The following is a 14,044-nucleotide window of genomic DNA, read 5'->3' on the forward strand; positions in this document are numbered from 1 at the left end:
CAGATTTGGAAAATCAATGTGTTGCTCGGTGACTAGTTGAGGTGCAGTTTTCCTGTATCTAGCTTGCTACTAGTTTATTACTTTTAATTGCTTAAAAACATTGGGTGTATTCATGTCACGGGGAATGTGCCAGGATAAAAATATGGAAGTTGCCATTATCGACTTGATCCACATCAGTGGCCTAGTTGAGAAAGTGTAAGCATAACCTGGAACGATGGTGGCTATTGCTGAAACGCGTCAGTTTATTGTTTTATTATCACTCTGATGTACCAATAAACGACACTTCAAGGATTACAGTTTTGCTGGCTCTTCTTACTACTGAATCATGGAATGTGCATCTAAAAAATACAAAAACGGCTCTGTGAATTCTGTGACACAGCAGTTTCTACGCAAATATTGAGATTTATTGGATCAGGCTAGAAATGTAAATATAGGATTAAAAATTTTGACCATAGATGCATTTTTAACCACTTCAGCCCCAGAAAGTGCATTTTTAACCACTTCAGCCCCAGAAAGTGCATTTTTAACCACTTCAGCCCCAGAAAGTGCATTTGGCTGCTCAATGACCAGAGCACGTTTTACAATTTGGCACGGCGCTGCTTTAACTGGTAATTGCACGGTCATGCAATGCTGCACCCAAACAAATTTGCGTCCTTTTATTCCCCACAAATAGAGCTTTCTTTTTATGGTATTTGATTGCCTGTGATTTTTTTTATTTTTGCGATATAAACGGAAAAAGACTGAATATTTTTAAGAAAAAATATTTTCTACTTTTTGTTATAAAAAAAAAATCCAATAAACTCAATTTTAGTCATACATTTAGGCCAAAATATATTCAGCCACATGTCTTTGGTAGTAAGTCAATAAGCGTACATTGGTTTGTGCAAAAGTTATAGCTTCTAGACATGTGCAGAGTAAAATATTTTGTTTCGGAATTTCGTTTTCGTCCGAAAACTTAATTTATTGAGTTACTTTATTTTGTTTTTCGTTCAAAAATTGCATTTGTCCGAAAATCCACATGAATTACGGTCGAATCTGTCTTTGAAGGCTTATGGTGTCTGTCGAATGTATAAAGAAGATTTGACGGAGCTAGTATATAGCATACTTTAGAACCCCTGTTAAAGTCTATGGGACTCCAACGTTCAAAATCTAAAGTGCTAATTTTAAAGACTAATTTGCAAGTTACTGTCCTAAAAAGTGTTTGGGGACCCGGGTCCTGCCCCAGGGGACATGTATCAATGCAAAAAAAAGTTTTAAAAACTGCCGTTTTTCGGGAGCAGTGATTTTAATAATGATTAAAGTGAAACAATAAAAGTGTAATATTCCTTTAAATTTCGTAGGGGGGGGGGGGGTGTCTATAATATGCCTGTGAAGGGGCTCATGTTTCTGGTGCTTAGAACTGTCCCTGCACAAAGTGTCATTTATGCAGGAAAAAAGTCCTTTAAAATCACTCTCGGCTATTATGAATTGTCGGCTCCGTAATACAGAGAACACTCATTGAAAGTCATTGATAAAAAAAAAAAAAAATACATTTAAAAAAAAGCGGGGGGTCCCCCAAATTCAATTACCAGGCCCTTCAGGTCTGGTATGGATATTAAGGGGAACCCTGCCTCAAATTTAAGAAAAAATTTGACGTGGGGTTCCCCCTAAATATCCATAACCAGACCCTTCAGGTCTTGTATGGATATTAAGGGGAACCCCGCGTCAAATTTAAAAAAAAATTGACATGGGGGTTCCCCTAAAAATCCATACCAGACCCTTTATCCGAGCACGCAACCTGGCAGGCCGCAGGAAAAGAGGGGGGGACGAGAGAGCGGCCCCCCCTCCCTCCTGAACCGTACCAGGCCACATGCCCTCAACATTGGGAGGATGCTTTGGGGGTCTGTGACCCCTCAAAGCACCTTGTCCCCATGTTAATGAGGACAAGGGCCTCATCCCCACAACCGTGGCCGGTGGTTGTGGAGGTCTGCGGGCGGGGGGCTTATCAGAATCTGGAAGCCCCCTTTAACAAGGGGACCCCCAGATCCCCCCCCCCTGTTTGAAATGGTAAGGGGGTACAGAAGTACCCCTACCATTTCACAAAGAAAGTGTAAAAAATTGTTAAATAAGACAAACACACTTTTGAAAAATTCCTTTATTAAAAATAAAAAAAAGATTCCAGCGGTGGTAATCCACTCTTGCTATCCAGCGACGGACGGTCATCTCTCCAGCGATGGCTCATCTCATCCAGCGCAGCGAATCCATCCTTCTTCTGTCTCCGCGGAGGGGACACTTCAAGGATTCCGGCGGCCTGACGTTTCTTATATACGGAGGGCGGGGCCACCCGTCACCTGACCCCGCCCCCCCTCTGACGCAAGGGGAAACCCGGGGTTCCCTGTGACGTATGGGTGACCCCGCCCCCCTCTGATGTAACGGAAACCTGCCTGTGTTACATCAGAGGGGTGCGGGGTCACCCATACGTCACAGGGAACCCCGGGTTTCCCCTTGCGTCAGAGGGGGGCAGGGTCAGGTGACGGGTGGCCCCGCCCTCCGTATATAAGAAACGTCAGGCCGCCGGAATCTCTGAAGTGTCTCCTCCGTGGAGACAGAAGAAGGATGGATTCGCTGCGCTGGATGAGATGAGCCATCGCTGGAGAGATGACCGTCCGTCGCTGGATAGCAAGAGTGGATTACTGCCGCTGGAATCTTTTTTTTATTTTTAATAAAGGAATTTTTCAAAAGTGTGTTTGTCTTATTTAACTATTTTTTTACACTTTCTTTGTGAAATGGTAGGGGTACTTTTGTACCCCCTTACCATTTCAAACAGGGGTGGGGCCGGGATCTGGGGGTCCCCTTGTTAAAGGGGGCTTCCAGATTCTGATAAGCCCCCCGCCCGCAGACCTCCACAACCACCGGCCACGGTTGTGGGGATGAGGCCCTTGTCCTCATCAACATGGGGACAAGGTGCTTTGAGGGGTCACAGACCCCCAAAGCATCCTCCCAATGTTGAGGGCATGTGGCCTGGTACGGTTCAGGAGGGAGGGGGGGCCGCTCTCTCGTCCCCCCCTCTTTTCCTGCGGCCTGCAAGGTTGCGTGCTCGGATAAAGGGTCTGGTATGGATTTTTAGGGGGACCCCCACGTCATTTTTTTTAAAATTTGATGCGGGGTTCCCCTTAATATCCATACCAGACCTGAAGGGCCTGGTAATTGAATTTGGGGGACCCCCACGCTTTTTTATTTTATTTATTTTTTTATTTTTTTATCAATGACATTTAATGAGTGTTCTCTGTATTACGGGAGCCGACAATTCATAATAGCTGCGAGTGATTTTAAAGGACTTTTTTTCCTGCATAAATGACACTTTGTGCAGGGACAGTTCTAAGCACCAGAAACATGAGCCCCTTCACAGGCATACTATAGACACCCCCCCTCCTACGAAATTTAAAGGAATATTACACTTTTATTGTTTCACTTTAATCATTATTAAAATCACTGCTCCCGAAAAAACTGCAGTTTTTAAAACTTTTTTTTGCATTGATACATGTCCCCTGGGGCAGGACCCGGGTCCCCAAACACTTTTTAGGACAGTAACTTGCAGAATCTTTTCTCTATGTCAAATCTTTTTTCTCTGTCGAATATTTTCTCTATATAATCTTGGACTAATAGAGATAAGGTTAGGCACATTCGACCACAGGTTCTATAGACAGATTGTTATTGTCAGAGTCATGTCGAATCTCCTATTCTATATTGAACTGTTGTAACAATGAAAACGAAAATAAAGCATTTATTTATGTTGGATCTTTCATTTTTCGGATTTTGTGCTTTCGTTATCACTTGTCAAAACGAAAACGAAAATAGCTGAAATTCGGACGAAAACGAATGCACATGTCTAATAGCTTCTACAAACTAGGGTATATTTTCTGAAATTTACGTAGCTTTTAGTTTGACTGCCCATCTCATTTCTTGAGGTGCTAAAATGGCAGGGCAGGACTCTCTCCTCTGCCCTCAAAGCATCTGACCACACCAAGATCGGTGTGATAAAATGCTTTCCCAATTTCCCAATGGCACTGTTTATATCCGGCGAAACCTAAGTCATGAAATGCTCGTAGCTTCCGGTTTCTTAGGCCATAGAGATGATTGGAGCCATTCTGGTCACTGATCAGCTCTATGGTCAGCTGGCGGAACCACCAACTGCATTCTCAGGTTCCCTGTTGGGACAGGAGAGCCTGTGAGAATAAATAAACCCGTGCTGCAGCTGAATTGCGTACCTGCTAAGCAAATGATGGTTAACAATAAAACAAAGTAACATTACAGTATAACAGTAAGACATACCATACCTGCAAAAAATACAAAAAAAAATAAATACAATAAAGCATAGTAAAAATAAAACATTACAGTTCTAAAATATAGTAACAATAGAGAACAATAGCGGACAATAGAGAGCAAACATGAGCGAGAACAATAGAGAGAGAAGAAAAATAAACTATTTTTGCCTTTTTTTTGTTTTTTATTTGTTGCACTTTTAAATAAACTGTAAACGTTCCAGATTAGGGTCTCTCAAAATGTGATGGCCATCTCATCTTTTGAGACCCTGTGTAAGTGTGCCCTAGGACTGTACAATGCTGTACCCTACACAAATACTCCACTAGTGTGTGGTAGCGTTTGAAACATTCACCAATGCAAAGGCCAGGTTGGTTAGGACAGGAGGGACAATAAAAGCGGGTGTCACGCCTATATCCGCACTTTCTACAGACACAAAATCTTCTTTGTGGATTTCTTTGGGTAGGGGTACCAGGGGAGACATGCAGAAAATGCCTCTCATGCAGCCAGCTCACTGCACTTGGATTGGGAAGTTGGGCCACAGCACCTTCTGGAAAAAGAAGGGCTGTGATCTCTTCCTGGAATTTAAGGAAGGATCCAGTTTGTCAAATTATTACATCTCAAGCAGGCTCTCTCCCCCAGCCTAAGACTGGAATCTACAAGCTTCTTGTAAGCCCCAGCGATTAGATCGCACGGTGCCACATGCACAAATTCCATGATCCATGCTCAAACCAGTAATTGTCCACATACAAGTGGTATGACTAAGGGTGACGCCAAGTCCCACACAATCCTACCAGCGGTCCCTATGTAGTCTGGGCAGTTCTCCAGCTCTACATAACTATCTCTTCCCTCGTAAACCATAAAACTGTATGTATAGCCTGTTGACCTGTCACTGAACTCTCTACATAACTATCTCTTCCCTCGTAAACCATAAAACTGTATGTATAGCCTGTTGACCTGTCACAGAACTTATACATCTTGACCCCATATCTGGCACGCTTGCTGGAAAGATACTGTTTCAATGACAAGTGGCCAGAAAACTTAAAATTTAATCAGGGACTCTTCAACACAGACAACTTGATCTGGATATAAACAAGGCTGCAAACTGCTGGTTGAAGTAGTCTACGAGGGCCCAAATTTTGTAGTCGATCGTATTCCGGGTTACCCCAAGGACAACAGAGTTCATTGTCGTATCGTGTCCTGGTCATGGAGGCAGAGAACAAGGGCATATGGTGAATTGGTGAGTGGACCAATATTACCAAAACTCACTTTTCTTTAGTTATGCCCATGAGGAGGGATAGACCCTGGAAGGTCTTAAATTCGGAGACCGTAATAGGTCTCCAATCTCTGGCAAGGGTCAACTGGGGATTAGCGGCGATTGTCCAGCATACCAATTGCTTTGGTCCACAATAGATCTATAGAGATCTTCCATGGAAAAACGGCAAATAAAAATCAAGTGCTGTAAAATCAACTGTTTCCACCTGAATTCCGGGTTGGCCAGTGAATGGGGGAAGTACGGGTGCTGCAGAAGTGGTAGGCTCCCAATTCCGTTTGGAAAATGCAGCAGAAAGGGCACTATGGGCTCAACGGGCCTGTCTTTGTCTTGGTGGCTGCACCACACTAGTTGTGCTAGCCACCTCACCAGCTTGAACTGTACTTATGGGACTCACCACATCACCAAGTGTTAATGCAGTACTGGATGTACGACCAGGATGTACTAGACCGCTGGTGCTTGCCAGTTCACCAGAAGGATGAGCGGCACTAGTACTGGCTCTCTGCTCCATACGAGAGCCCTGTGGTTCTTGCACTTCAGCAGCAGATGAACAGGGTCTGGTACGGCTGACCTTGGCAGGGACCACTACTCCGTTGTCAGAGCTATCTGTCAGGGTGCCGCTGTTGTCTACAGGTTCAAATTCTGAGCCTGAATCTGACAGATGGGTGAGTTCCTCTTCACTCTAATCTGTCATGCACAGAAACATGTAGGCTTCTTCACTAGTGTACCTTCGATTGGACATTTTTGCCTCTAAATTTACTGGTACACTAGTGCGACTCACATGGAAAAAAAAGCACCTGACTGTCGGTCACTGCTTCAAATGCAACCAAAAAAATTGCTAGTGTTCGCAGGGATCAGGCCGACTCTGCAAATGCTGCAGTTATGTGTTTAGTAAGTGACAGTGATCGATTTGATACTGCACTTGGGTGGGCTGGGCCGAGGGGCTAAACGCAGGTGCTAGCAGATATCTTGGTTGATCTCGCTGCATTTTTGGGAACCCTAAACTATTGGACTCTAATATAGATCTGATCAGATCAAAGATATCGATCCATTTAGACACTATACTACTAAAGGAGGTGTATGGTGCATGCATGGGTGTTAGCACTACTGGCACTAATCTGACACTGCCTGGGGAGATGCAGACCCTAACTGACGCTAAAACCGCCAGGTGATCAGGGGTCAAACCTTTATTGGGTAATATATGGCGGGGCCCTGACGCTATAAAAAACAAACTAACCAGCGTCATCCGTAAAACTAATGCAGTGATCGCTGGTGATGGGGTGACCAAGGGGTTAAAATTTTATTAGGGGGTTTTTAGGGGGAGTCCTTAGACCTATCTGGGGCTACTACTATGTACCCTAATGCTGATTAGTGTCACATATGACACCAGTACAGTGATCAAAGAAAAATATGAAAACTGCACTGGGTGACACATTGACAGGGAGTGAAGGTTAACTGGGGGGGGGGCGATCGGGGGGTGAAATGTATGCCTATGTGTACTGTGTCCATGTAGTGTTGGTGCAACTCACGTTTGGATGTCCTCTCTCTGGCACGGAAAAGAGTTCCACGAGGGGAGATGACCTCACTTCCCCTGTCTGTGTTTACACTTACACAGGCAGGGGAGGATTTCATTTCTCAGAACCGATGAGCAGATCCAGGCCTGAAATCATTGGCCTGGAGACTGATCAGTTCTGAAATGAATCTGATCGCCCAACGTAAGGTAACACCGCTTTGCCCACCCGTGCCATTCTGCCACAGTAAAACTGTGGCAGCTGGTCGGGAAGTGGTTAATGGTGTCCTACGTTTTTCTTTTCTTTCTTTTTTTTTTTGTAAATTGTCAACTACAATATGTTTTAGATGATTTTTTTTTTCTATCAATTTAAATTTTTTCAGTAACTCGTTTTTTGCAGGATGCTGCCAATATTTCATGTTTAACTGATTAAAAGGAAAAAGAGGATTACGGAAAATATTGAACATGTATAAACATTTAAGCAGATTTGTTAGTCTTACTGTGTACGACGCACAGTTTTTAGTCCTTAACCTTGGGTTATATTCTGTGAGCTTTAGGTGGTTGGACACAGGCAAAAAAAAAACTGCAGGTGCCTCCCCTGTACGACACCTCCAGGTGATGGACCTCTTCTCTCTACTGGGAGAAGCTTACCTTTTTTTTTCTGTGGAAGCTCTTTTTCTCTGATTCTTCAATCACAATTTCTGGCTGCACCATAGCCACTGTGCTTCCTTCTGTAGCTTCCAGATTAGTTGACTTCTTGGCTGAGGCTTGGGGAACCATACCCAGACCCTGCCTGGATACATATGAGAGGCCAGCCTGCATTATCGCTTCAGCACTGAATCCTGGTTGGACACTTCCATTGGCACATGGTGCATTGTGTTGAGTTAACTGTTGGGTGGGGTGTGTGCTGCACCAGTTTTAGTAAAATCTTCCATATTCTGTCCTTCTGCTAGTTGATCTACATCAGCATCTGATCTTGAGTAACATCAAAGAGCAAATCTCAGTCTTGGGCAAACTGTTGGCATTTGTGTGGAGTGACGCTCACATTTTCCCCTCTGAATGATGTTCTATGACTCCTTGGAATCCTAAACTTGTTCTTTAAATCCACACTTTGAAACAATTAGGGATATTCTGAGCTTACTCGCAAGATGGCTTTCTTGTTGCGATTACCTGAGTGGAGGGTCTCTGCATTAGTTGCCTCATATTGTAAAATGCCTTTTTCAAGTGTTGCACTAAAATGGGATGTGATTGTCCAGAGGCCTAAAGCACATTACCCCTAGGATAGATACTTCCACCTTGACATGGTACCGACTGTTAGGTTGTAACCATGAGGATGACCTTTTTAAACAATTTGATTCCCTCTTGACCTTTCTGAGGGTAACTGCTGGGGGATCCACCATTGATGGATGGATTAGACAAGTCCTCAGACGAGTTCCTCAGTTCCCTGTTAAAGAACACTCTACCAGATGGGTTAGTGCTTCATGGGCTTTTTAGCATCGGGCATCTATTTCTCAGATTTGCAAGGCTGCCATTTGGTCTTCTGTTCACATTTCTGTTGCGTATTACCAGATGAATGTTCAGGCCTTCTTCACTGAATGCTAGTTTTTGGCATAAAGTGTTCCTCAAGTTTTTGTTCTGCCCTCCTTGACCCGTTTGTTACACCGCAATGCCAAATAATTTTTGGCACTGTGTGTAATGCTTCAGGCAGTGTGCTAATAGCGATTGGAGTGGATCACAGCTTCGGACGTATATGCATACTATGTTGCTAATTGGTTACGCTATATTGGCAAGTATAAGGTAAAGGTACAAAGGTATGTTGTGAGATATGATTGTTTTTTATTTAGGTTGATTATATACAGCCATAACGTGGGTATCGGGAGATTCTGATAGGCAGAAGCAGTTCAAAGGTATAAAGTTTATACGGAACAGGTATACTTGCAGTGAGTAGAATTACGATGATGGGGACACTCGGCTTCTGAAGAGATGTTCTGGTAGTCTTCGTGGAGAGAGATTGGTGAGGTGTTCTGTCAGCGGAGTGGGATGACTCAGTGTGGGTCAGCGGTGAGCCAGTGAGGAACAGGGTTCTGTCCGGCCCAAGAGAGTGGAGGTAAGCGGGGCGCTGACTGGCCCAAACGAATAGCAGTAAGTGGGGGTTCTGTCTGGCTAAAACGAAGAGTAGAAAGTGGGGGCTCTGTCCGGCCCAAACGAAGAGTAGCAACTGGGAGTTCTGTCCAGCCCAAACGAAGAGTAGTAAGTGGCAACGTGCGAATCGTGATCTTGGCCTGGTAACAGGTTCCTAGCACGAATGATGAGTAATTGGCGGCGGCTGTTTAAATAGGAACAAGAGGAGGAGTCAGGTGATGTGGCTGTGACCTTATCAATGTGCTACGGAGATAGTGGAGATGTCTGAGCTCCCAGTGGATAGATAATACATTATGGGATAGATTTTGGAGCCTCGAGTGGATGGATCAGACATTACACTGAGTGAAATACACTTAAAAACAGAATGCAATGAGTTCAAGTCTCATAAACCCATATTATATATATGTTATAATTGAAAATAGAAAACCATGCACCAAATAAGAAAATGTACCATTTTAAGAAAGAAAAAAAAAACATAATCCCAACTTTTTTGAAATTGGGGTTGTATATGGGCCTATTGACATTGACCTTTTGTCCAATCTTTCAGTTGGACTGCTTAAAGTGATATTAAAGGCAATTTGAGAGAATAAAAACCCATGGCTCCTACTGCAATCTCTGCCAATGAGGAGGGAGAGTCCCCGGAGATCCGAGACTCTCGTGCACATTGCTGGATCGCAATGACGCTCAGGAAAGTATTAGTTGGGCCTGGGGGAGCTGATGCACAGAGGTTTTCCTTCATGCATACAATAGACACACACTTGGCTGTTAAATGATCCAGCGCCATCCTCACCCAGACCAGTTTTCCACCACTGCACATAACAAATGGTTAAAGACTAAAGATCCTGTATCTGGCACTGTGTAAATAATTTTACTGACAAGCCAAAAATCCTCTTTTCTTTTTGTATCAAGAGTGATTTTGTTGAGGATGGTTTAAAGGGCAACTCCATTTCTCTGGGGGGAAAAAAATAGCAAAGAAAAAATATAGTGCATATAATTGAAACACTAATCATATTGTAATTAAATGTTGTTAAAAATTCCCTTTGCTTTTCAATCTGCAGTTAGGGCCAGTTCACCCTAGATGCAGTTTTGTTCAGTTCCGTGCAGTTTTTTTTCTGCAATAAAAATCCATGCAGTCAGTTTCCAGTGCAGAAACTGGCTGCGTGGTGTGAACTAGAGCCATTGGAAAACATGGAAAAAACTGTGCATGCATTTTGTGCAGAAAAAAAGCATACGGTGCTGCGTCTGGTGTGAATTAGCACTCAATGTAATTTTCTGAGACTACATTGCAATATGGCTACCTGGAGCAATTCTGTACACAGAGTGTATACTGACCACTCCCCAGAAACATAATTTCCTGCTTGCGTGATTGACTCACCAATTTTCCCAGAAATCTGCCTAAGATGTAAATCAGATTTCAGGCATCCTTTGCAACAAAAATTTTTTTTTTGAGAGATACTTTCCATAGGAACACGTCTAAAGGGATGCAGGTACAGCAGATTTCCTCATTAGTGCTCATTAGTTAATTATGAAACCACTCTCATTACACTCAGAACAGAGGCACAGACAAACACATGGATCTCTTCAAAATAACAAAAGGTAGGAATCTGAAACAAAGTTTATCCTTGCAATGTACATAGATCACTCAGAGGGAAATGTTTTTTTCTCAACAAAAGTAGTTAGGGCCCATACACACGATCAGACTTTTTGACAACAAACATGCAAATTAGCTGTTTTGGAGCAACATCCGACCGTGTGTACGCTCCATCTGACAAACTTTTTTGGTTTTCATCTGACTTTTGTTGGCTGTGCAAATGGACAAACTTTCTGGCAACAAAAGTCCAATGGAGCAAAGTCTGATAGTGTGTACAGAAAACCATAGGACTTTTGTAAAAAGTACAAACGAACATGCTCAGAACCAATGCAAAAGATCAGACAACAATACAGAAGTTGACCAAAGGTGGCGGTAAAGAGCCGAAAAACCACGTGATTTGGTGAAAGTTGGCTGAAAAAGTCCTGCTGTGTGTATGCAATACAAGTTCAGGGCCGACGCCCTTTGTACAAAAATCCAAGGGAAAGTTTGTACAAAGTCCTATCGTGTGTATGAGGCTTAATGCTTTAAAGATTTTGGTGAGCTTGAGTAACTTTTTCATATCTAGATGCAAAGCAAGCAGTCATTTTTGCCACAATGAACATAGCACAATGTTGACTGCAAAAGATATGAATTTTCTTCTCCTTTTACTCTTGTTTTTTTCCTTCTATTTAGTGAAGGTATCCTATATGACTTTTTCAACGCTTTTTAAACCTCATCCGTACCAAATTTGTGTTGCCAAAAGATTCAGTGAACAAAAAAAAAATGTTTAAAAACTGTATTCAACCTTAACACTTTATAGAACATATCCAGGTTTATTAGACTCAGGTTTCCTGTGTTGACCTTTAAACTATCCCTTGTAGGGATGGAACTTTCTGAAGACTCTGCCCTATCATTTTTTAACCTTGATGAGCTGCAGCTTGGAGTGAAGAGCGCTGGCACTGTAAATTTTCCACAGATTGATGGCCATCCTCCCTATTCTGCTGCACCATGGTTTGCAAGCTCAGGTAAAATCAGGGATTTCTCTGACTTGGGAACATGGAATGCAAAAAACTGTTTGTTAAAGTCATCTCTAAGACGAACTTCAGGAAGCAGTCTTTTTTTTACCTATATAGTCTTTATAAAGAGAACCTGTAGCAAAGCTTCGGGCTAACAAGCAGCAAATTAACTTTTAAACAAACCCTTCCTAACCTCTGGTGCAGGCACTGAGAAGCAATTCAGCCTCAAACTTTGCTGCAGCAGCTGCCTCTCTTAGCAGCCCGACACCCTTTGCTCTCCTCTGAGAGCTCCTGATCAGTATTTAGATTAGAAGCCTAGACGTCACTGCTAAAAGAGAGAGTGGACTGAGCTGAGCTGGTGAGATGAGCATTTCAGTACCTTTGCATACTTTGAGGATGAATTTCTCCAAAGTACCTGCAGCTAATGAGGTCAGTCATGATAAACAGAAATAATCATATCTGTTTGAAGACACTGTTTTGAAGGAAATAATAAGTTAGTATATCTCTGTGATTCCCACATCTTCTGCCTTTTGATTGGAGGCTGATTTGAACTAGGGTTGCACCGGTACCGTTATCGGTGCCGATACGAAGCATATGCACAAGTATCCATACTCGTCCAAATGCACTGATACTTGAAACAGATACCTGCTGGCTCTTCCAGCTGTCAGCGGGATTTTCCCACTGACAACTTAAATATACAGAAAAGAATGCAACAATTAGTGGTTAAGGAGCGGGGCCGCCGCATCCTTAACTGATGACTCATTCATCTGTCAGCGGGGGTTCCCTGCTGACGGATGAATGTACACAAAACCAAAGACAGCTGCTACTAGCCATCAGTAGTACAGAAGCGTTCAGTAACTCACAAAGATATGGTATGGTGCACCACCTGAGCTGTGCACCTCTTGGCTGCTTCTTTGATTAATGCTCTCCTTGCTCAGCCTGTCAGTTTAGGTGGATGATGGCCATGTCTTGACAGGTTTGCAGTTGTGTCATACTCTTTCCATTTTTGGATGATGGATTGCACAGTGCTCCGTGAGACGTTCAAAGATTTTTTTTAAACTTCGCGTATGGAGATTTTTAAGGGTAAAAGTTTGTCACCATTCCATGAGTGGGCGCAGTTTTGAAGCGTGACATGTTGGGTATCAATTTACTCGGTGTAATATTATCTTTCACAAAATAAAAAAATGGGCTAACTTTACTGGTGTCTTATTTTTATTTTTTATTAAAAAAAGTGTATTTTTTTCCAGATCACTGCGCAAATACGGTGTGGCAAAGTATTGCAACGACCGCATTTTATTCTCTAGGGTGTTAGAAAAAAAATGTATAATGTTTGGGGGTTCTAAGTCATTTTCTAGCCAAAAAAATGTTCTTAACTTGTAAACAACAAATCTCAGAAAGGGGCTCGGTCCTTAAGTGGTTAATCCACAACTTTATCCCTGACCTGTTTTGTGTGTTCCTTGGCCTTCATGATGCTGGCTGTTCACTAAGGTTCTGTAACAAATATCTGAGGGCTTCACAGAACACCTGTATTTATACTGAGATTAAATTACACACAGGTGGACTCTATGTACTAATTATGTTACTTCTGAAGGCAATTGGTTCCACTAGATTTTAGTTGGGGGTATCAGAGTAAAGGGGTTTGAATACAAATGCACGCCAAACTCTTTAAATATTTATTTGTAAAACATTTTAATAACCATTTATCATTTTCCTTCTACTTCACAATTATGTGCCATTTCTTTTCTTACATCAGGGGACACAGAGCCATAGTAATAACTATGTGGGTTATTTTGACCTATCAGGTGCTGGACACTGGCACGCCCCTTAAGGTGTGTACTTCCCCCAAATAACCCCTCCTATTGCTGGGAGTCCTCAGTTTTTTCACCAGTGTCTAAGGTGTTGGGCACAAGTAGCTCCTTTTTGAAAAAGGAAGAGGGGGCGTATTCCGTGCAGGTGGCATGGCTAATGCCGTCAGACACCGGCCACACATGCAGGAAGTGTTTCAAGCACTGTGAGAGAAGCTGCTGCCTGGCGGTGGAGGGACAGAGCAGAGAGGTTGGCTGGTCAGGATTGGTGACACAGGCATTTCCCTTTTGGCAACATTGTACTGAATAGCTAGGATTAATAGTTTACATTCTTTTGCTGGTAGTGCCTCTGCTTTGTGGTGTAAGCTTTGAGTGGCAAGGGGACCAGGAACTCCTCTAAGGGTTCTAAGGGGTCAATGGTATACAACA

At 42.9% G+C, this 14,044-nt stretch overlaps 1 protein-coding gene across 4 annotated transcripts in view; it reads left to right on the plus strand.

Moving 5' to 3' along the window:
* The window catches only part of ARHGAP10 (Rho GTPase activating protein 10), a 433,763-nt gene that overhangs the window by 319,336 nt on the left and 100,383 nt on the right, over positions 1-14,044 (plus strand). For 3 of the 4 annotated variants that reach the window (XM_077477009.1, XM_077477008.1, XM_077477012.1), the window contains one exon: positions 11,676-11,819. The exons of the other annotated variant lie outside the window; for it this stretch is intronic. In XM_077477009.1, coding sequence (XP_077333135.1) covers positions 11,676-11,819 — 144 coding nt within the window. The remainder of the gene's footprint in view (positions 1-11,675; positions 11,820-14,044) is intronic. 4 annotated transcript variants of the gene reach the window in all.

This window comes from Lithobates pipiens, unplaced genomic scaffold, assembly GCF_037356315.1.
Source record: "Lithobates pipiens isolate NorthernLeopardFrog02 unplaced genomic scaffold, aLitPip1_a1.2 Scaffold_13, whole genome shotgun sequence".
NCBI classification, from domain to species: domain Eukaryota; kingdom Metazoa; phylum Chordata; class Amphibia; order Anura; family Ranidae; genus Lithobates; species Lithobates pipiens.